The sequence below is a fragment of the Budorcas taxicolor genome, chromosome 2, assembly GCF_023091745.1.
Source record: "Budorcas taxicolor isolate Tak-1 chromosome 2, Takin1.1, whole genome shotgun sequence".
Classification (NCBI taxonomy): Eukaryota; Metazoa; Chordata; class Mammalia; order Artiodactyla; family Bovidae; genus Budorcas; species Budorcas taxicolor.
In genome coordinates, this window is record NC_068911.1 from 99,935,619 (window position 1) to 99,958,121 (window position 22,503).

Here is a 22,503-nt window from a genome sequence, read left to right on the forward strand (position 1 = left end):
TTTTAAGTTAAAGAGTAATAGTAGCATTGATATATATATATACACAGTACCATGTGTAAAATAGACAGCAGGAAGCTGCTGTATAGCGGAAGGAGCTCAATTTAGTGCTCTGTGATGACCTACATGGGTAGGATGAGGGGAATGGAGGCAGGCTCAAGAGGAAGGGGACATATGCATACATATAGCTAATTCACCTCACTTACAGCAGAAAATAACACAGCATTATGAAGTAACTATGCTCCAACTAAAACAAAAATAATGGCTTAGAAGCTTATATACTCATGGCTACCTACTAATTGTCAAGTGTTAATTTGTAATTTATACAGAAATATACTCACATTTTATAATATTCTTCTATACAGTTTTGAAAAAAAAACCCAAAACATTTCTTTAAGTCACAGAATATGTCTGTCCTTGTTGGGGAATCCTAATTATTTGCATTAGATTTAATTTCTATATAGTAACCCCTCTCATTTAATTAAAAAGATACTTTTCTTTTATGATAGTACTGGGAAATAGAGATAAGATACCATGTTTCCATATCTGTGTTCTGATTTGCATGTTTCATTCCTTTAGATACTACTGATCTTTCTACTTGAGTCTAAGATTCAAACCAATGATAATCTTACATGAACCAATAACTATGCTTCATTTGAAGCACTATGAAGATTGATGATCCAAGCACAAAATTTCTGTTCTACTCAAATAAGCTTTCTAACAAAATTAATCTGATGCACTTTTAATTATGTACATAATCATTACAGTGTTGAATGTAATTAAGCATAAATGGTAAGCAGTTCAAATAGATAGCATTACAATAATTAGTATTGCTTTCAGGGAGCCAAGCCAAATATTAAATTTTAGTTTTTCATATTGTTAGCTCTTCATAGTTCTTCACAATCTGTTAGAATAGTCAATATTTACCATTTCATCTGATATAAAACACTGCTTAATTGTTTCCCTAGCATCATTCTATACATACAGAAGTTCTCATGCAGGAAAATTTCAATAAACAAAAAGCTAAGCTGCTCTTGTCTCCTCTGCTATTTTTAACCATCAGACTTCCACCTAATACTCAAAATCATGTGTGAGGTTTGATCTTTCATAAGCATTTTAACCCATTTTCTCTTGTTTCTCCTCAGTTCTCCCCATCACTGTCATCATGTTGGTAACCTTGTAGCATGTATTGTCCTCTTCATACTCTGGGGGTTTCAAGAATGGAGAGAACAAAAAGATGGAAATAATAGTCTATGGATGTATTACTTTGGAATGAGATAGGGTAAAGAAAGAGTTGATCTAAAGGGTTACGTGGAAAACAATGTATTTAAAGCAATGAGTTAATATGCCTGTCCTCAGGTACAGATTAAATAAATTAGGTCATACCCCTAACTTCATGTTATTTATCCTATAAAATACTGGTATTTTCTATGAGAAACTGTCCCTCTTTCTGTCTCAACCTCTTACTTCATGTATCTCTGTCCCCTCTGCTCCACTGAAACCATTTTAAAAGTTTTAGTTAATCATATTAGGAAACCCAGTGCAGTTTTCAGACTTTACCCAAGTTCAGTTCAGTTCAGTTGCTCAGTCATGTCCAACTCTTTGTGACCCCATGGACTGAAGCATGCCAGCTTTCCCAGTCTATCACCAACTCTTAAGAGTCAGTGATGCCATCCAACCATCTCATCTTCTGTCACCCCCTACTCTTTCCACCTTCAATCTTTCCCAGCATCAGGGTCTTTTCAAATGAGTTAGTTATTCGCATCAAGTCGCCAAAACATTGGAGTTTCAGCTTCAGCATCAGTCCTTCCAATGAATAACTGGTTTCATCTCCTTGCAGTCCAAGGGACTCTCAAGAGTCTTTTCCAACACCACAGTTCAAAAGCATCAATTCTTTGGCACTCAGCTTTCTTTATAGGCCAACTCTCATATCCATATATGACTACTGGAAAAACCATAGCTTTTTTTGTTGGCAAGATAATGTCTCTGCTTTTTAATATGCTGTCTAGGTTGGTCATAACATTTCTTTCAAGGAGCAAGTGTCTTTTAATTTCATGGCTGCAATCACCATCTGCAGTGATTTTGGAGCCCAAAAAAGATAAAGTCTGTCACTGTTTCCACTGCTTCCCCATCTATTTGCCATGAAGTGATGGGACCAGATGCCATGATCTTAGTTTTCTGAATGTTGAGTTTTAAGCCAACTTTTTCGCTCTCCTCTTTCACTTTCATTAACAGACTCTATAATTCTTCACTTTCTGCTATAAGGGTTGTATCATTTGCATATCTGAGATTACTGATATTTCTCCTGACAATCTTGATTCCAGTTTGTGCTTCATCCAGCCTGCATTTCTCACAATGTATATATACATATACATACATACATACATACACATATATATATCCCCCCACACATATATATATATCCAAGTATATGTCTCAAAAAAATTAATGTTTATTGATCTAATTCCATGGACTGTTCTTCTTTAGGTTTTATGAAGCATTCTAGTTCCTTCATCTATATATTTAATTAATTCTCACTCTTCTTCTTTGACATGTAAAAATTTGCCTTTCACACATAAAAATTTTCTAGGTTTGATTTATATCATATATATTCTTTTTTTAAAGGGATGGTTATTTTCTCTTTGGACTTCAATTACCAATTATAGCTTGTGACTTCCAACTTTCTATTTCTAGTTCAGACTTTTCTTCTCAGACTCAAATTCTCAAGTCTCCCCTAGAGTAGTTTTGTCAGCATTTTAAACCAAATAGTCAAAAGCAAACTTGGTATTTCTCCTTAACTTCCAGTCCTTCCGTTATTCTTAATTCACTTTATTAGTGCTATTAACTCAGTGTTATTATGCCTTCACCAAGTTTTCGGCCACCCATTTGCCTAAAAATTCATACTCCCTATTTCTAGCCTTTTAGATAGCTTTTCTTTCTTCACTGGATCTTTTACTCATCTTTCTCCTACTTTCAAACAATACAAGTTAGGCTAACATCACTTCTGCCTCAACGATTCCTGCTTCCCACTATTGAAACAGAAAATTCTACTTAATCTAAAAGTTAATCTTGTTCTATACTACTACTGATAATGGTTCCAGTCCCATTCCCTACCACATAAAATATTATGTTTTAGCCATACAGGCTTATTTATCATTATATTTATCTCTAATATGCTTTTATTAAAAAAAAGAACATATTCTCATATTGTCTACTTTATCTGGAGTACATGCTCATAATTTTGTCTACCAAATTCATCTTTTAAATTTTAGTTTAAATTTCACTTCTTTCACAACCTGTTTTTCCAGATGTCCATCTCCATTTCCTGTATTCTCCTCTTTCCAGTTAGTGTCACTTGTATTTTTATTTAGAATATGTGTTGTTCTGCTGTGAACTATAGTTGTTTTTTACATTGTTGTGCTTTCCATCTAACCCAACTCACTTTGACACTCATGTTGTAAGTCATTAATTTGTCTAAAGCAGTTTTGCATCTGTGAAACCCCAGCTGATGTCGTTAGCATTGAAAAGATGTTTCTTGTTGAACTAAAGTAAGCATATGTAGTAAAGACAATTTTAGACCGATTCCACTAAAATCAAACCAGATTTGACAACTCAATTACCTAACTTAAAGATGTAAATTAATTATCTTTAGAACATAGTTTAATTTAATGGATTAGAAAGGACATCTGAGAGTGTTAATCCTCATCCTCAAGCTAAGCTATTTTATTGATTCATTGGTTCATTCATCCTATACAAATTATAAAACACTTCTTATATCTAGCACACTACTGAACCTAAAATGACAAATCAACAACAACAACAACAAAAAAAAACCATGGTTTCAACTATCACCAAACTGTACAGTGGGAATTAGAGGCATTTTGAGAGCACTCAGTTCAGTTCAGTTACTCAGTCGGGTCCGACTCTTTGTCACCCCGTGAACCGCAGCACGCCAGGCCTCCCTGTCCATTACCAAGTCCCAGAGTTCACCCAAACCCATTGTTGATTGAGTCGGTGATGCCATCCAACCATCTCATCCTCTGTCGTTCCCTTTACCTCTTGCCCTTAATCTTTCCCAGCATCAGGGTCTTTTCCAGTGAGTTAGCTCTTCCCATCAGGTGGCCAAAGTATTGGCATTTCAGCTTCAGCATTAGTCCTTCCAATGAATATTCAGGACTGATCTCCTTTAGAATGGACTGGTTGGCTCTCCTTGAAGTCCAAGGGACTCTCAAGAGTCTTCTCCAACACCACAGTTCAAAAGCATCAATTCTTTGGCACTCAGCTTTCTTTATAGGCCAACTCTCACATCCATACATGACCACAGGAAAAACCATAGCCTTGACTAGATAGACCTATGTTGATAAAGTAATGTCTCTGCTTTTCAATATGCTGCCTAGGTTGGTCATAACTTTCCTTCCAAGGAGTAAGCGTCTTTTAATTTCATGGCTGCAATCACCATCTGCAGTGATTTTGGAGCCCAGAGAAATAAAGTCTAACACTGTTTCCACAGTTTCCCCATCTATTTGCCATGAAGTGATGGGACCGGATGCCATGATCTTAGTTTTCTGAATGTTGAGCTTTAAGCCACCTTTTTCACTCTATTCTTTCACCTTCATCAAGAGGCTCTGTAGTTCTTCTTCACTTTCTGCCATAACGGTGATATCATCTGCATATCTGAGGTTATTGATATTCCTCCCAGCAATCTTGCTTCCAGCCTGTGCTTCCTCCAGCCAAGCATTTCTCATGATGTACTCTGCATATAAGTTAAAAAACAAGAGTGACAATATACATCCTTGACATATTCCTTTTCCTATTTGGAACCAGTCTGTTGTTCCATGTCCAATTCTAACTGTTGCCTCCTTACCTGCATATAGGTTTCTCAAGAGGCAGGTCAGGTGGCCTGGTATTCCCATCTCTCTCAGAATTTTCCACAGTTTATTGTGATCCACACAGTCAAAAGCTTTGGCATAGACAATAAAGCAGAAATAGATGTTTTTCTGGAACTCTCTTGCTTTTTCAATGATCCAGCACATGTTGGCAATTTGATCTCTGGTTCCTCTGCCTTTTCTAAAACCAGCTTGAACCTCTGGAAGTTCACGGTTCATGTATTGATGAAGCCTGGCTTGGAGAATTTTAAGCATTACTTTACTAGCGTGTGAGATGAATGTAATTGTGTGATAGTTTCAGCATTCTTTGGCACTGCCTTTCTTTGGGATTGGAGAACATAGTCTTTGTTTATAGTCAACTTGACCTTGATTTCAATTTTTGAATACCATCACCATCATATATTTACTGTATAATGTTAAATCAGTTATCAAACATAAGTTTCCTCATCTGAAACTTTTAAATTACAATAATATCTATATTTTTGACTGGTCTAGGGTTTCAAAGAGATTTCATGTTTAAAAAACTTGATATGTGTGTGTGTGTGTATGTATAGACATGTATATATTTAAATTTATAATTTATAGCTGTAGATGCTGGGGGAGAAAACCAAAATATAAATAACTACCATACAAAACAAAAACATCATAATTTCTAAAGATCCATTTATTCTATGGGTTTCCTTGGTAGCTCAGATGGTAAAGAATCTATCTGCAATGTGGTAGACCTGGGTTTGATCCCTGTGATGGGAAGATCCCGTAGAGAAGGGAATGACTACCCACTCCACTTTTCTTGCCTGGAAAATCTCCATGGACAGAGGAGCCTGGCAGGCTACTGTCCATGTGGTCACAAAGAGTTCGACACAACTGAGCAGCTAAGCACAACACATTCAGTCCCTATTTTTATTAATAACATTTTGCAGACCAAATGACTTGCCTTTGCACATTATGTAAATGTTAATGTTTATATTAGCATATAATTAGCATTGACCCCAATTTCAAACCTAAAAATCAGATGTAATTGATTCATATATTGGTTAAATTTGTATAAAGGAAGCAGAAATTGTTCCAGGTATCTCAAAGGAATACCAGTTTCCCTTGTGGCTCAGCTGGTAAAGAATGCACCTGCAATGTGGGAGTCCTGGGTTTGATCCCTGGGTTGGGAAGATCCCCTGGAGAAAGGAAAGGATACCCACTCCTTTCTCTGGCCTGGAGAATTCGATGGACTGTGAAATTCATGGGGTCGCAAAGAGTTGAACATAACTGAGTGACTTTCACTTTTACTTTCATCTCAAAGGTAAACAGATTTGAAGTCTCAGTTGTAATCATAGCAGTTAAAATCACTAAAGAGGGCACAAGTTAAAGCTTTCAAGTTGTGGGATTGGAGTATGTTCCAGTTAGAGGGGAAGCTACGATAATTAATGAATTTACTAGTAGCATATTGTTAGGCAAGAGAAAAAGAACCAGGTTTCTACCCCAGAGCACTTCAGCCTTATGAAGTTGAGAGGAAAATGTGGAACTGTAAAAAAGAGGTTGTCAAGTAGGAAAACCAGGACCTGGAAGCAAAATGATGACTGTGTATCAGGAAGGAGTAGTTAACAGTGTGAAGTGCTGCTCGTAGGTCAAGTAAATTGAGGGCTGAGAAAAGCCATTGTACTTATCAACATCAAGGCCATCGGAGACTTATGTATGAGCAGTCTCTAGAGCAATGGAGATAAAAGCTTGATGGAGTGGGTTTAAGATCAAAACAAAGAAAAAAAAAAGATTAAAACAAAGAGGAAGGAGAGGCTGTGAGTATGGATTATTTTGTAAATTTTTATTATAAAGCAGAACAGAAAAATTGGGCAACAGTGACCAGTAGAGGAAGTGGGATTAAGCTTTTTTTGTTTTTAATAAAAATTATGTTTGATGCTGAAAATGAGTTAATACAAAGATCAGAAAACAGTCTGTAAAAGGATATAGCAAATATTACTATTTTAGATGCGGGAGGCCAATGACTCAACTAAGCCAACTAGTTGAGCACTGTTTGTAAAAGCAGCCATAGGCAGTGTGTAAACAAATGACTGTGATTATGTTCCAGTGAAATTTAGTTGACAAAAAGAGATGGAGGCTTTAGTTTGATCTAATATAAATTTTAAAAAATGATTAAGAGAGAAAGCTGAGAAAAACTAAACTGATCTGGGAGTAAGTGAAAGGGGCAGGGATTTGTGCACAGGAATTGTGGTTGTAGCTTTAATTATGAGTTAAACCAGATTTGAAAAGCAAGAAATACAATGTGAAGCATAAATCTGTGGAAATTTTCTGTTGATAGCTTCGATTTTCTCAGGAAAATAGGAAACAAGATCATCATTTGCAGGTGACTGTCAAGAAGGAGCTTTACATTTTTAAGAAGTGATGCTGCATAAAATAATTGTATAAAAGTTGAAAAGCAATGGGGCTAATACTATAGATAATTAATTTTTAGTAAAATAGAAAATTTTCAGGTTTGAATGTTCTAGCTATTCTTTTACACATTGGGGTTTTCATGTATTTTTATCAAAATTTATAATATTTCTGAAACACCAGCTAAGTCTATGGCAGATATTTATTTTGAATCATTCACCTTTAAAACCTTTATTTTCCTCCCTACTGGGGAAAAAAAAAAAGAAATTGACACAATCCATTAATATCCCTATTTTCAGACACCACAGTCAGTCATATATTCTATCCATATACTTTTTCTAGTTTAGCAAACTTATTGATGTTAGAAATTATTTGTGCAATGAACATATCTGTCAGTTCATCTCTGTTTCATGCATTTATCATATTGAATCATAATTTGCTCTGAGGTTTTGTTAACTTTGGTTTCAATGGCATATTTTTTCTGAAAAGGTTTAGATATAATGAAATATATTATGTCCAGTGTTTAATATTTTGCCACCAATGAAAGATAAATTATTGAAATGGAATATACTCACATTGATTGCTCTGAAGGTTATACATGGATTACTAAATCAAAACAAGGCCACAAAAGGTAGAAAATCAATGGATATGTCAGATAGGAAAGGCATAAATGGTGAAATCAACCACTGAGTTGACATTTATCCTCTTGAAATAATTTAATTTACCAGAATTTGAAAGGATTTGTGACTTTGAACATATGTAATAAGGGGGAAAATGAAAGACTGAATAGATTGATCTGAAATTTTATTGACAGTGCTTCAGACAAATTCAATCCAGAATATTTTGGGGGGAATCAATATTGTTTGTTTTGTATAGCAGTACAGAAACTTTCTAGAAAATCTATCAAAGCTTTATTATTACAGTATGCACTGTGTAAATATTAACATTTAAATTTAAATAGTATACATGTGTGCATAGTTATAAAGACATAATATTTTTGTTTTTCTTCCCCAGAACTGTTGCCTAATTGCCAGCAGTTGAATTGTCAGCATAAATGTGCTATGGTCAGAAATAGTACAGTGTGCTACTGTGAGGATGGATTTGAAATAAAAGAAGATGGAAGAAGTTGTAAAGGTAACTGTGACATGTTATTCTACTGTTTTATTTTAATAGAGGCTTAGTTAACAGAAATTTGATAAAATATCTTTGCACACTTACCATGTGTTCCACATAGCATTTATGTTCATGTTTTGTTTGTTTTTTGAGTGTTATAAGTTGGCTCTTCCCTTAAAACCTCATATATAAACATTAGATAACCCTTTATAAAGTCATTTTTCTTTTTTTTTTTTAATTTGAGGTATAGTTGGTTAACAGTATTGTACAAATCTCTGCTATACAGCAAAGTGACTCAGTTATACACATATATAGATTATTTTATATATTCTTTTCCATTATGGTTTATCACAGGATCTTGAACATAATTCCCTATGCTATACAGCAGGACCTTTTTGTTTAGCCATTCTAAATATAGTACTTTGCATCTACCAACCCCAACTCCCAGTTTATCTGTTTCCCTCTGCCCCTCTCCCTTAGCAACCACAAATTTATTCTTTATGTGTGTGAGTGTGTTTCAGTTTTCTAGATAAGTTCATTTTTGCCATATTTTAGATTCCTCATACAATAATATAAATTTTCAATTCATATTGCAGCAATGTCAAACATTGGACATATCAACATGGGGTATGTTTTAGTCACTAAAACTTTGAATTTAATTATTTTAACCTTCTCAGTATTTTATACCTTTTATATCTGTTATATTGTTGCAGTGTAGTAATCTGTTATTAACCAGTTTAGTTTAATAATAGTCTTGTACTTTTCTTTCAACTTTGACATTAGAATTCCAGTGACTGGTATTTGACCAATAGCAATAATAATGAAATAAGGAAATCAGTCCTGAGTATTCATTGGAAGGACTGATGCTGAAGCTGAAGCTTCAATACTTTGGCCATCTACTGCAAAGAGCTGACTCATTGGAAAAGACCCTGATGCTGGGAAAGACTGAAATCAGGAGGAGACAATGGAGGATGAGATGGTTGGATGGCATCACCGACTCGATGGACATGAGTTTGAGAAAGCTCTGGGAGTTGGTGATGGACAGGGAAGCCTGGGGTGCTACAGTCCATGGGGTTGCAAAGAATCAGACATGACTGACAGACTGAACTGAATAATAATTAACATAAAATATTTTATTTTTAATGTTTTATTTTTGCCTTTCATGAATGCTGTACACCAAATGTTTAGGTCCCAAAATGACTCTGCTGCTGCTGCTGCTAAGTCGCTTCAGTCGTGTCCAACTCTCTGTGACCCCAGAGACGGCAGCCCACCAGGCTCCCCCGTCCCTGGGATTCTCCAGGCAAGAACACTGGAGTGGGTTGCCACGTCCTTCTCCAATGCATGACAGTAAAAAGTGAAAGTGAAGTTGCTCAGTCGTGTCCAACCCTCAGCGACCCCATGGACTGCAGCCTACCAGGCTCCTCCATGCATGGGGTTTTCCAGGCATGAGTACTGGAGTGAGGTGCCATTGCCTTCTCCGCAAAATGACTCCACTCATCCATATTGAACTATTTTAGGTTATTTCTCCACTCTATAGAACTCTATTATATTTATATATTTAAGTATGTGTGTGTGTGTGTATCTACAATATAAAAACTTATATGGTATATAAAATTTATATAAGTAAAACATGAAATATAGAATCTATATATAAAACTGAGGAATATCTAGATTGTCAGCAACACTTATAAACAGAATATTTTCCAAAGAAATTGGTGCTTTGCTCATTACTTTAAACCTCTGCTTTAATATTTTAACCTTTACCTTAAAAACATAATCTTAAAATTAGAAAAATCCTCAGAGAATATTTTTTAAAATCCTCCTGACAAAATTAGAAAAGTGAGACCCAGAAAAATTAAATGATTTACTTCAGTCTGCACCTCTTTTTAGTAAAATACTTTGGAACTAAAATGTAGATCTCCAGAGCCCAGGTATTCTTATCTTAGAGGCTCATTGCTTCATAATGTACATCAGGCTTAGTTTCTCATTTTAAATGTTCCTTGACTACTCAGGATTTTTTTTTGCTTTTCTTTAGTAAACTCCTTTCTTTGCTTGGGGTCAGAGAATGGGACTGAGAGTTCTATCCTATGATCACTTTTTTGGTGTTTCTGATGACCAATCCCATTCTGAGATTATCTAATGGTCCCACCGTGAGTCATTAGTTTAGATTTGAGAGTATTTCAGAAGGCTTCATTATAATTACTGGAGAAGGCAATGGCACCCCATTCCAGGACTCTTGCCTGGAAAATCCCATGGATAGAGGAGCCTGGTAGGCTGCAGTCCATGGGGTCTCTAAGAGTTGGACAGGACTGAGTGGCTTCACTTTCACTTTTCACTTTCATACATTGGAGAAGGAAATGGCAACCCACTCCAGTGTTCTTGCATGGAAAATCCCAGGGACAGGCGAGCCTGGTGGGCGGCTGTCTATTGGGTCGCACAGAGTCGGACACGACTGAAGTGACTTAGCAGCAGCAGCAGCAGCAGTATTATAATTACAAAACCTACTTTGTGTAACTCAGAAAATTACAAGGGTTAGAAACTCTGCCAGAAACTGAGAACAAAGACCAAATAGATATTCTTATTATACCCAGGCAGTTTAATCCACCTAACACTCTTGACAGGAGGTTCATGGATTTCTCTTTCTTGCCTGCCTTTTTAATATTGGTATCCTGCAGGATTTTTCTATATCTGTTTTCTGACTTACCCTTTTTCTTTGTGGGATCAAGTCTCTGCTATTTTTTAAAATCTATTATCCATATGCTATTGATTATCTGAAACTCCAAGACCAATCTTACCTTGTATTATTTACTGGTCCCATATTTCTAACTACTTATTAACATTTACTCAAGGATGCTCTGCAGACATCTCAAATTAAACACATCCATATCAAATCTAGTATTTCCTCCCATGATATCCTCTAAAGTGCGTGAGTGCATGCTCAGTTATGTCTGTCTCTTTGTTACCCCATGGACAGTAACCTTCCAGGCTCCTCTGTCCAAGAAATTCTCCTAGTAAGAATACTGGAGTGGGTTGCCATTTCCTTCTCCAGAGGATCTTCCCGACCCAGGGATTGGACCTGAGTCACCTACACTGGCAGGTGGATTTTTTCTCTGAGCAACCAGAGAAACCATGGTATACCCTAAGGGGGATATCAAGTCTATATTTCTTATAAATTAAACCACCATTCATTTCCAACATATCCAACCTAGTCTTCACATGTTCTTTTTTATTTTTTAAAACACCTGAGTCTATTCCCTCTTCCCATTGTTATTGCCACTATAGTTCAAACTATTATGACTTCTAAACACAATTAGTTATATGAAATTAGCACATAGGTCATTTTCCCGGATTCTTTCTCTATATTCATTAATCCATTTTTCATATGACTTTATTTAGTTTTAAAATACAAAGTAGATCATAAAACTCCTATAATTAATGTTTCCCAATGCCTATAAGGTTATAGCACTTAAGCATGCAAATAACTTCATTATCTCATCCCTAGACTGTTTTCCCAACATTACCTCTTACTATTTCCCTAAATTTACCCTTATTCCACTTGAAATTGTTTGAAATCCCTACTGTGTCATCCCAATGATTTTTCACATGCTGTTTTGCTTAACTGCAATACCTCTTCCCATCTGATCCATTTTTATTTAGTCTGAGGAAATCTAAATCATCCTTTAATCTCAGCTCAGTATGAAGCCTTCACTTAACACCCTCCTTTCAGTTCCAAGCAGGTTCATTTACCTCTCTTTGTTTCTATCATAACTAGAATGCCTTCATTATAAGGAAATGCATAGAAATGAGATTCTTATTTCACTAGACTTGTTTCAAAATTTGAAACCAGGTTTTATCAGTGTTAGTTTCTTAAGGGATTAGTATAGTGCTTGGTACACAAGACAGACTGAATACACATTTGTCTAAATTATTAACTGACAGATTTTTTTTAATTTGTCTGGTTGGTGAACAATCATTAAGTACCTGCTGCTTATAGAGGTTTGGACAAGTGCTGGAGGAAAAAAGTATTGGGAGTGGAAGGAGTAAAGAAATAGGAGGAGGTCCATAGATATTAAAATATAAAATAAGATAAAATTTTTCTTTTTGATGAATATTTAAGTTTCCTCCTTTTGATTTAGTGAGGGTAGTTTACATATCTTGGCCCAGAAATTTCATTTAATGTGTTCATTGAAAACTGTGTTTCCAGATTAGTTCTTTGTTAAAATACTGAAAAAAACAGATTTATAAACACTAGAACTCTTGAGCAAATATTCATCAGAGTGCATGTAATGCCTTTGCACAAATAGCCAAGGACTTTTAACCTGGCCATCAAAAATGCAAATAAATTCGTTAAAGTTAACGACTTTATTTTAAGCTTGATCTTGTCCATAACTCTTAAAATAATAATGAATTTTATGTTCAGATTCTGTGGTTTTGAAAAGATATGTTGGAGTTGGCTCTTTCTTAAAAAAAAAAAAAAAAATAGCCTATTTCCAAAGTTTGGGGAAAAAAAATATATTCTTCAGGGGGAAAAAAGTACCCAACCATAAATCTCCTTAGAAATGATGCCAATTTTCCTTTTAGATCAAGATGAATGTGCTATTTATGGTACATGCAGCCAGTCCTGCATAAATACATATGGATCCTATGCTTGCAGTTGTGTGGAGGGCTACATAATGCAGCCAGACAATAGATCCTGCAAAGCCAAAAATGGTAAGTTACCTATTTTTTTGTCCTTCCAGAATTCATTTCCTGTTTATAGTTCCTTTTCATTAGAAATGTCATAAAGTAATATGACTTTGAAGAAATAGATCTTTCCTTCATTTTAATTCACTGATCCATACTTGCAAATTCAGAGCAGTTCTTTTAGTTGTCACTGATCACTACATAACTCCTTGCATTACAGGAAGTTTATAATGAACAAAAAAACCTGTTCAAAGAAAATGGGTTAATTGATTTGAACTACCCCTCTCTCTCCTGGATATGATGGATTCTTAAATGGTTTCTGTCGTTTACTGCTTCCCTCTAAAATTCATGTATCACATAATAAAGTTATCTGCTAAAATATAAACCAGACCACACCATTATTTTGCTTAAAATCACCCAATACTTTCACTTACGTTGAGAATAAAATCCAACTTCTCACAGGACCTCTAAAGGCTAATGATCTGGTACCATTTAATTTTCATCTCATCTCCTAGTACTTCTCCTTTTATCATACACCAGACAGCCTAGTTTCCTTCTCCTTCAGCCATTCTCTCTTTTCTTGAGGTCTTTTCATTTGCTGTTTGATCTGCCTAAGATAGTCACATTCTTATCATTCAAATCTTAGCTAAAATGTCAACACTCAGAATGACCTCTGACCATTCTATTTAAAGGTGTGTACTCTCTCCAACAGTATCTTATTTCCCAACTATACTTATTTATTCATACCTATTCTATAACAGTATGACTTTTCAGTTTTATTTTCTTTATAGCAATACCATTTGAAATGAACTTATTTATGTAATTGTTTATCATTGGGTTTACCCAGAACAAAATAAGCATTATGAGAGTACAGAACTCGTCAATTTTGTTTGCTGTTACTTAATCAGTTCTGAAAATTGCCTGGAACATGTAAGTATTCAGTGTGTATTTATGGAAGAAAGGGAGGAAGGAAGAAAGAAAAAAGAACAAATTGTTCTTTCTAATTAAGATTACTAAAACGAGTGTTGTCTTCTTAAGTGTTTTCATTTCATGTTTCAAAACTGCCTTCCCTTTATCTTTTACATGCATATAAAGCCTACGTTTTCTACACAGTGTTCAGTCTAAGTAAACCCTAAGTATTGTTGGTTTGCTAATGAGGTATTCTGTTGATGATAGGATAACACTGTTTTGTGTATGTGTTTGTGTGTGTGTGTGTGTGTGTGTGTGTGTGTGTGCATGAAATGAATTAGCTTGGAGACAATATATGAAAATATTATACATGGTATTCCATCTGGCATCTTCTAACTTCCTCCAAATTAGGTTTCATTTCATGCATTTTCAAATTATGATTTTGTAATAAGTTAATCAATGTCCCCCTACTCTGTTTTATTAACAACTGAGAAATTAGACATGGGACTGGGTTCCCTTTCCTGAAACTAAATTGAGCAAAGCATTGGATTTGCTCTGCAAGCTACTGCTGCTTCCCTTTACATCATAACCTCACGTTGCAATTTCAACTATTTCTCTGAGATAGTATGCTTAATGATTTACAAAATATATTTGTACAGAAAATTACCAAGAAAGGAACTCTTTTACTTCTTGTTTATTTCTTTCGGTTGCTGACTTGGTTTATGAGGTTCTATTTATTTTCAGGTATAATCCTCCAGAAAAAAATAGGTCAAGTTATATGTTACTCTTTTTTCCTACCTCTGAGAATTCTGAATTAATATATTGACAGATGAAAGAAGTAAAAGGCTTTTTCGTTTATTGATCCACTCAATATTGCTGTGAATACACAGGGAGAATGTTGCGTAATAAACCCTATTCAAAGGACTTTCTCTCTTTTACATGGACTGGTTTCTGACAAAAAGAAATGTAACCAAAGAGGGCTGGCATATGATATTAATTATGCATCAAGGATATTTGATGACTCTACTATTGATGATGGAATATATAAATGACTTCACTTCTAAGTGGTTGGCTTGATGATAATATTGGAGTATATAATTAGAACAATACACAGTTTTCATGGGAATGTTCCTGTGGTTTGTAATTGGGGAAGAATGAATAATATTGTAAATGAGTACAAGTCTATAACATATACTGACTAGTTCTAAAGGTCACATGGATATTTAAACAATGCATGTGTATAATTAAAAAGAAAGGTAAGGGAGGGATGATTTGAGAGAATAGCACTGAAATGTGTATATTACCATATGTGAAATAGATCACCAGTCCAAGTTCAATGCATGAAACAGGGCACTCAAAGCTGGTGCACTGGGACAACCCTGAGGGATGGGGTGGGGAGGGAAGAGGATAGGGATTCAGAATGGGGGACACATGTACACCCATGGCTGATTCATGTCAGTGTATGGCAGAGCCCACTAAATATAGTAAAGTAATTCACCTCCAATTAAAATAAATTAAATAATTAAAAAATCAAACCCAAAGACTACAGTAGGCAGCTAGAATTGCACACAAAAGGAAAGTTCTGCAAAGGCCTTACTAGATAATAGAAAGCAAAAGGTCTGAGGATAAGTAGCCCTTTATGTGAAGGCAGAGTGGCAGAATCAGTAGGTTGGGAAGCTGCTATTAAGGAGGTGAACTAGCTTAGCACAAAATAAAATCGTGATTGCTCCCCAACTAGTCACCCTGAAAGCTTGCCTGTGGAACATTATTTTCAATGTAATATTTGATAGTAATAAGGAAAATTAAGTAAATTGATTGTCCCTCTTTTTGCAATATAATGACCAAATCCAAGTAAAATTCAAGATCCTTTTTAAGAAATGCTTTTAATAGGAGAGGGCATTTTAGTTTGTGCGGCAGATGGAAGAAAAGATTAATATGAGGCAGGAGGCCTTTTCATACCTGATAATCCATGTAGTACAGACAAAACCTTTTCTACCCTTAGTAAGACTGACCTGCTTACTGCAATATAGAATCAAGTGTTTCAAAGTTGAGAGCAACTTCAAAGGTAGCCTAGTCCAAGTATCTGTGTAATATCAAAATAGGTAATTTCCAAATGGAAGAAAGTCTGCGATCTATGTTAAAAAAAAAATTAACTATGCAAACGATATTATTAGGTAGGAAGAAGCATGCTAGAATGTGAATGTCATAATGAATTGTTCATAATTTTAGAATGGGACAAACATTAAAAACTAGTAACTGTCAGGCATCTATAGGTATCCAATAAGACATCCTGTATACTTCTTTAATATTTTTTGAAATCAATTCTAATAATGACATCAACTCTGAACATGAAATGTTTTTCTTTGTTTATTCTGTTTTCTTTTTTAAAATTTAACTTTCTTTTAACTTAGGCTGATTTTGTTGTAGAATTATGTGTTAAATATGGGCCCCCCTGATTGATAGTGGGCCCATGCTGAACCTATGAGAGTAAAAATAATAGTTAAGGGTGTTTAACTTATGAACTACTGGCAATTTTGAATGAACTGATGAGATCAGTCTCCTCTAACTGTACTTTTCAATGTCCTCACCACTTGCTGAAGGCAAGTACTTACCTCAGTGTTCAGCACTGTGGTACCTGTAGGGCTTTACTGATTACACTAAAGTAGCAGAAAAATAAAGAGCACTAAATAATTCTGTGTTCATCAGGGGAGAAGCACTGCCTTAAATGGTACCAGTGAGAGAGAGAGCATACTTCTTTGCCATAGAGGAACCAGAGTAGAGAGAGAACAGAGCCCATTAAATAACCTTGGGGTTCTGTTACAACTTATACTTTGGTCTTCACTGATTTGGGTGAGGGTAAGGAGAGACTTTTTAGGCAGGAACTCTTAGTTGTTGCTCAGACAGTAAAGACTCTGCCCACAATGCAGGAGACCAAAGTTTGATCCCTGGGTTGGGAACATCCCCTGGAGAAGGGAATGGCCACCAAGTCCAATAATATTCCCTGAAAAATTCCATGGACCGAAGAGTCTGGTGGGCTACCATCCATGGGGTTGCAAAGAGTAGGACACAACTGAGCAACTAACACTTAGTTGTAAGAAAGACAAATTATAATACCTGTATGAACCATAGGAGCACACCTCCAAACAGTGTTAGAAATTGTTTCCATAGCACTTGCTTTCTTCAAATCCCTTAGGATTATACAGTGGAAGTGACAAATAGATTCAAGGGATTAGATCTGATAGAGAGCCTGAAGAACTGTGGGTGGAGGTTCCTGACATTGTACAGGAGGCAGGGAGCAAGACCATCCCCATGGAAAAGAAATGCAAAAAGGACAAACGGTTGTCTGAGAAAGCCTTACAAATAGCTGTGAATAGAAGAGAAGAGAAAGGCAAGGAGAAAAGGAAAGATATACCCATTTGAATGCAGAGTTCCAAAGAATAACAAAGAGAAATAAGAAAGCCTTCCTCAGCTATCAGTGAAAAGAAATAGAGGAAAACAATAGAATGGGAAAGTCTAGAGATCTCTTCAAGATAATTAGAATTACCAAGGGAACATTTCATTCAAAGATGGGCACAATAAAGGACAGAAATGGTATGGACCTAACAGAAACAGAAGATATTAAGAAGAGGTGGCAAGAATACACAGAAGAACTGCACAAAAAGATCATCATGACCTAGATAATCACGATGGTGTGATCACTCACCCAGAGCCAGACATCCTGGAATGTGAAGAGAAGTGGGCCTTAGGAAGCATCACTACGAACAAAGCTAGTGGAGGTGATGGAATTCCAGTTGAGCTATTTAAAATCCTAAAAGATGATGTTGTGAAAGTGTTGCACTCAATATGCCAGGAAATTTGGAAAACTCAGCAGTGGCCACAGGACTGGAAAAGGTCAGTTTCCATTCCATTCTCAAAGAAAAGCAATGCCAAAGAAGCTTAAACTACTTCACAATTGCATCTCACATGCTAGTAAAATAATGCTCAAAATTCTCCAAGCCAGGCTTCAACAGTATGTGAACTATGAAATTCCAGACGTTCAATCTTAATTTAGAAAAGGCAGAGAAACCAGAGATTGAATTGCCAACATCCTCTGGATCATTGAAAAAGCAAGAGAGTGCCAGAAAAACATCTACTTCTGCTTTATTGATTATGCCAAGGCCTATGACTGTGTAGACCATAACAAATTGGAAAATTCTTCAAGAGGTGGGACTACCAGACCACCTAACCTGCCTCTTAAGAAACCTGTATGCATGTCAGGAAGCAACAGTTAGAACTGGACATGGAAGAATAGGTTGGTTCCAAGTTGGGAAAGGAGTATGTCAAGGCTGTATATTGTCAGCCTGCTTACTTAATTTATATGCAGAGTACATCATGAAAACTGCTGGGCTCCAGGAAGCACAAGCTGGAATCAAGATTGCTGGGAGAAATATCAATAACCTCAGATATGCAGATGACACCACCCTTATGCCAGAAAGCAAAGAAGAACTGAAGACCCTCCTGATGAAAGTGAAATAGGAGAGTGAAAAAGTTGGCTTAAAGCTCAACATTTAGAAAATTAAGATCATGACATCCGGTCCCATCACTTCATGGCAGACAGATGGGGAAACAATGGAAACAGTGACCAGACTTTATTTTGGGAGGCTCCAAAATCGCTGCAGATGGTGACTGCAGCCATGAAATTAAAAGATGTTTACTCCTTGGAAGAAAAGTTATAACCATTCTAGACAGCATATTAAAAAGCAGAGACATTATTTTGCTAACAAAGTTCCATCTAGTCCAAGCTATGTTTTTTCCAGTAGTCATTTATGGATGTGAAAATTGAAATATAAAGAAAGCTGAACGCCAAAGAACTGATGCTTCTGAACTGTGGTGTTGGAGAAGACTCTTGAGAGTCCCTTGGACTGCAAGAAGATCCAGCCAATCACTCCTAAGCATTATCAGTCCTGAATGTTCATTGGAAGGACTGATGCTGAAGCTGAAACTCCAATACTTTCGTCACCTGATGTGAAACACTGACTTATTTAAAAAAACCCTGATGCTGGGAAAGCCTGAAGGCAGGAGGAGAAGGGGACGACAGAGGATGAGATGGTTGGAAGGCATCACCACCTTAATGGACATGAGTTTGAGTAAACTCCGGGAGTTGGTGATGGACAGGCAGGCCTGAGTGCTGCACTCCATGGGGTCACAAAGAGTCAGACACGACTGAGCGACTGAACTGAACTGATAATCCATAGTAGTACACCTCCAAATAATGTTAAAAATTGTTTCTATAGCACTTTCTTACTTTTCTACAGTTGAAAAAAGAGAGATAAAATATATCTTCCTATGGCTCCTATTTCTAACTTCTACTATCCTCTACTAATAAATAGTTTAAATTTTCCTTTTGGAATGTGGTGGAATATCCATAGTTTTCTGTCAAGACTGGATCTACTTGTAGGGGGAATAGGCTGGTACTTGTATACAAAGGGAAGAGCCCAGGAATTAAAACAAACAAACAAAAAAACCACACACACACACACACACACACACACAAAGGAAGGAAATGGAAGAACCCCTGTTCAGTGTATCATAGTCTCATCAGTCACTTGTGATGATTGAAATTCAGTTAGTAAAGTATAATTGCATTGTTGTTGTTTTTAATAACTACCCATGTTAAAATCTAAATATTCCTAGGAAGGGTAATATTGTCTTTGTAATCTTGGTAGTTTATGAAACTACTCGGTTAGACTTGTTTCAGTCTACCATCTAGCTAAGAGTAGCTCCCTGCAGAATGACATGTGATTATGTCTTGACAATGTGAAGATATACTATTTAGCATTCTTACTATTTTTAGATAGCCCAAAGGATTAGTTCTTGCACAGTTTGTCATTTCATTGAGGCATAACTATGAATGATACTTGGTGACGTGAATGTATATGAGTAATTCTGAGCTAGGGGGAAGGCTTGTAGACCAAGAGCAGCATAGAAATCAAGATTTGTTGTTTTTCTCTAAGTCACGTATGCATGGAGAAAATGATGTACACTATGGTAAGCTGTAAGTGACAGAGAAATAACAGTGCCTGGAACAGAGTATGTGCTGGGTAAAAGTTTGTCAGATGTTTTAAACAATTTCCTAAACATTCAGGAAGCAGAATAAGGGTACTAGAATATTGAGGATCAATAAAAGGAAAGTCAAAAGACTGGAAAAGTTTCAAAGGGTAACAAGTTCAGCATTACTTTTCTTTTCTTTTTCTTTTTTTTACCCACACAACTGTGAATGAGCTTTCCAATACTGAAGTATAAAACTCCTCATGAATATTCTATGTTCTATATTTTTGTTATTTTTAAAATTTTACTTTTTTTTCTCAGCTGGAGAACAGCAGTTTCACAGTCTAACACTTTTCTTGATAACTTAAATGTTTTTTCCAGCAACAAAATTGCAAGATTGATAATAATCTTACCTGCCATGTTTTTCATGTGTCATGACACCTTTGATTTACCCATGACTAAAAAGTATATTTGACACAGAAAAAATGCATATCTTCCATTTTTCTTACCACTTAACCTCTTAGCTGCAATATAGCTGTGGATGTCTTTGTTTGGGTATTAAGAATTACATAGCAACATTTGTGGGCTTTAGATATGACAATCAATAAACTTTGTTTTCACAAATGGCACAATATATTACTGCAAATTTCTGTCACTGCATTTAATTTTTGTAGACTAGCTATTGACCTATTATTGAAATCCCTAATATAGAATATGTGATAGGTCATGCAATGTTCTCCAGTTAACTCCCTTTCTTTGTCTTAAAATTGGACCAACAAAATGAAAAATAAAAACAAATGAGCCACATTTGAATTCATAGAAATTACAGATGGTTTAATTTTAAGATTAGACATGGACAGACTTCTCTGGTGATCCAATGGTTAAGATTTCACCTTTCAGCGCAGGGGTGATAGGTTCAGTCCCTGATCTGGCAGCTAAGATATTACATGCCTCCCTGCCACAAAGCCAGAACAAAAACAACAGTAGCAATATTGTTACAAATTGAATAAAGACTTTAAAAAATAGTCCACATCAAAAAATATTTTTTAAAAAAGTTTAGGCATGAATATATATATTTTTTCTATTGCTTTGCTTAAGGAATGTAGAAGTATAGAGATATTGAAACCCTCAGAAAGCCAAAGGTTAAAACCTAATGAAAAAAGGTTTTTATTTTTCTAAGTAATCAGAAAATTTTTTTTCAGAGCGCCTTCAAGGCATTTCCCCTGTATCAGTTGCAGACAACAATGTACTGAATAATAACGGCAGTTAAAGAATGTCTCTTGAGCACTGCTCCCCAGAGTTCATACTTGCTCTTGACTTTGATAACTCAGAATATGCATATTCTCCCTACTTAAGCTGCTTAGAGGCATTTTAGCCCTGAGAAAAGAAAATCCATTGTATTGAATGTGTTTTTAAATGTGTGTGAGCATTTCTTCTTAGCGCTAGGACTGACATAGCCTCCATTTTTGCTTTGTGTGAAAGACAATACTTGCCAAGTTATTAGATAATTTATATCTGAACAGACTTTAGAGTTTTAGAACAACATACCATCAAATTACAAGGAATATATCTGGTAAAGTTAATCACAACTGAGTACTGAAAACCCATCTGTCTTTGTAATAGCAAAGTAGAAAATTGTAATCTTAATAAATACGTGTTATGTAGTTATACCTGTTGGCAGCCTTGTCAGAAACAGTGAAATAGATTAAATGACCTTTCCCTCTTCCACCTCTAGATAATGAATTTTCATATGTCTACCTCCTTCCTCCTTACTTGAAGATGATAATCATTCATATTCCCCTGAGGAAAAAGAAGCAGTCAAAAAATAATTTTCTTTTTCACCCGGAACTCTCCTAAATCTACCAATCTATCTGAATCTAGCACTATTCACTTTTTCTCTTATTTGAATGGAAGAACAAACTGACTTTGTTCCTAAGGCCAGTCCCTGCAATTGTGCATCCATACCACCTTTTCTCAACTGTATAAGAGTTAGACTCAGTCAGTTGCTTCTTTATTCCTTGAATCATCAATATTCTCTTTTCTCCTGGATCATTCCCATTAGTATACAAGGATCTTGTAAAGAGGCTGTGAAATAACTTCTTTAATAACTGTATTCCTCTCCAGCTACCACTCCATTTTTCTTTTCCCGTTATGCAAAAAGTGTGTTGTCTATTGCCTCCTCTGTCCTCAGTGAGCCTTACATTCTTATCACTTACTTACACCTCTGTTGCCAAAGTTACCAGTGACCTCCAGTTGCATAATTATTCAGTTATCAGTCCTTAGCACACAACTGATCTTGTCTACTCCTTGAATACTTTCCCTTTTAAAGAATATATTCTTGGAGTTCTCTTATTATTAATACCTTACTGTGCCTTTTTTTTTTTTTTTTTTGCTTGGTTTATTTTGCTGGGTAATCCTCATTTTGCCAGTATGTTTTGCACGTCTCAGTGTTCAGTGCTTTGAACAAGTTCCCTTCTTCTATTGATTTCTTAAGGCTTTCGTCCTGTAT

At 35.7% G+C, this 22,503-nt stretch overlaps 1 protein-coding gene across 1 annotated transcript in view; it reads left to right on the top strand.

Annotated features, from left to right (window-relative positions):
* Positions 1 to 22,503, top strand: part of LRP1B (LDL receptor related protein 1B) — a 1,834,206-nt gene that overhangs the window by 615,827 nt on the left and 1,195,876 nt on the right. The window contains exons 4-5 of the mRNA XM_052653145.1: positions 8,277 to 8,396; positions 12,957 to 13,085. Coding sequence (XP_052509105.1) covers positions 8,277 to 8,396; positions 12,957 to 13,085 — 249 coding nt within the window. The remainder of the gene's footprint in view (positions 1 to 8,276; positions 8,397 to 12,956; positions 13,086 to 22,503) is intronic.